General features: G+C 46.4%; 1 protein-coding gene across 1 annotated transcript in view; it reads right to left on the bottom strand.

The window, feature by feature from the left end:
• LOC107307800 (ryanodine receptor 1-like) overlaps positions 1-1,292 on the bottom strand; it is a gene marked incomplete at its 3' end in the record, with an annotated part of 12,196 nt that extends 10,904 nt beyond the window's left edge. Inside the window, exons 1-2 of the mRNA XM_015851302.1 lie at positions 1,273-1,292; positions 4-87 (exon numbers count right to left, since the gene is read on the bottom strand). Of these exons, the coding sequence (XP_015706788.1) occupies positions 4-56 (53 nt within the window). The remainder of the gene's footprint in view (positions 1-3; positions 88-1,272) is intronic.
• Between the last annotated feature and the right edge of the window lie 182 nt (positions 1,293-1,474).

Here is a 1,474-nt window from a genome sequence, read left to right as displayed (position 1 = left end):
CACCTTTTGGGCAGTTTGACCTTTTTTAGGTTCTCTTCCGCCTTCTCATCCGCCATCCCCACGTGGCAGCCCAGCGCCAGCAGCGTCCTGTGGGTACAGCACAAAACCCCATTAAATAAACCCCAAAACCCCATTAAATCCCATCATAAACCCCAAAAAACCATTAAATCCCATAATAAACCCCAAAAAAAACCCCAAAACCCTATTAAATCCCATAATAAACCCCCATTAAATCCCATAATAAAACCCAAAAACCCATTAAATCCCATAATAAACCCCCATTAAATCCCATAAATCCCAAAACCCCATTAAAACCCATTAATAAACCCCAAAAACCCCATTAAATCCCATAAACCCCAAAACCCCATTAAACCCCATAAATAAACCCCAAAACCCCATTAAATCCCATAATAAACCCAAAAACCCATTAAATCCCATCATAAACCCGCAAAACCCCATTAAATCCTGTAATAAACCCCAAAAACCCATTAAATCCCATAATAAACCCCCCAAACCCCGTTAAATCCCATAATAAACCCCAAAAAACCATTAAATCCCATAGATAAACCCCCATTAAATCCCATAAATCCCAAAACCCCATTAAACCCCACAAACAAACCCCAAAACCCCATTAAACCCCATAAATCAACCCCAAAACCCCATTATATCCCATAATAAACCCCCAAACCCCATTATATCCCATAATAAACCCCAAAACCCCTTTAAATCCCGTAATAAACCCCCATANTAAACCCCAAAACCCCTTTAAATCCCGTAATAAACCCCCAAAACCCATTAAATCCCATAGATAAACCCCCATTAAATCCCATAAATCCCAAAACCCCATTAAATCCCATAAATCAACCCCACCCCCACCTCCCTTCCCCTACTAGACCCCTTTTTGGGGTCTCCCCTATTAGAATGCTTTGGGGTCTCCCCTTTCCCCTATTACCCCCTATATGGGGTCTCCCCTATTTGGGGTCTGCCCTTTCCCCTATCACCCCTTATTGGGGTCTCCCCCTTTTCCCTATTACCCCCTATTTGGGGTCACCCCTTTCCCTATCACCCTATTGGGGTCTCCTCTATTGGGGTCTCCCTCTTTCCCCTATCACCCTATTTGGGGTCTCCCCTTTCCCTTATCACCCCATTTGGGGTCCCCTATTTGGGGTCTCACTTTAGGGTCTCCCCATTTGGGGTCCCCTATTTGGGGTCTCACTTTAGGGTCTCCCCATTTGGGGTCCCCCATTTGGGGTCCCCTATTTGGGGTCTCACTTTAGGGTCTCCCCATTTGGGGTCTCCTACAGATGTCGGGGGCAAGACCCAAGGTGAGACCCGCAAAGGAGTCGACCCCAAAATGGGAGACCCTAATGTGATGACCCCCAATAGGGGACCCCAAATGGGGAGACCACCAAATTGGGAGACCCTAAAGTGAGACCCTCCAAATTGGGCGGGACCCCCAAATGGGGAGACCCCA

The sequence above is a fragment of the Coturnix japonica genome, unplaced genomic scaffold (genome assembly GCF_001577835.2).
Source record: "Coturnix japonica isolate 7356 unplaced genomic scaffold, Coturnix japonica 2.1 chrUnrandom937, whole genome shotgun sequence".
Classification (NCBI taxonomy): domain Eukaryota; kingdom Metazoa; phylum Chordata; class Aves; order Galliformes; family Phasianidae; genus Coturnix; species Coturnix japonica.
Note: the sequence above shows the minus strand (reverse complement) of the source record. Positions and strands in the feature narration are given on the sequence as shown.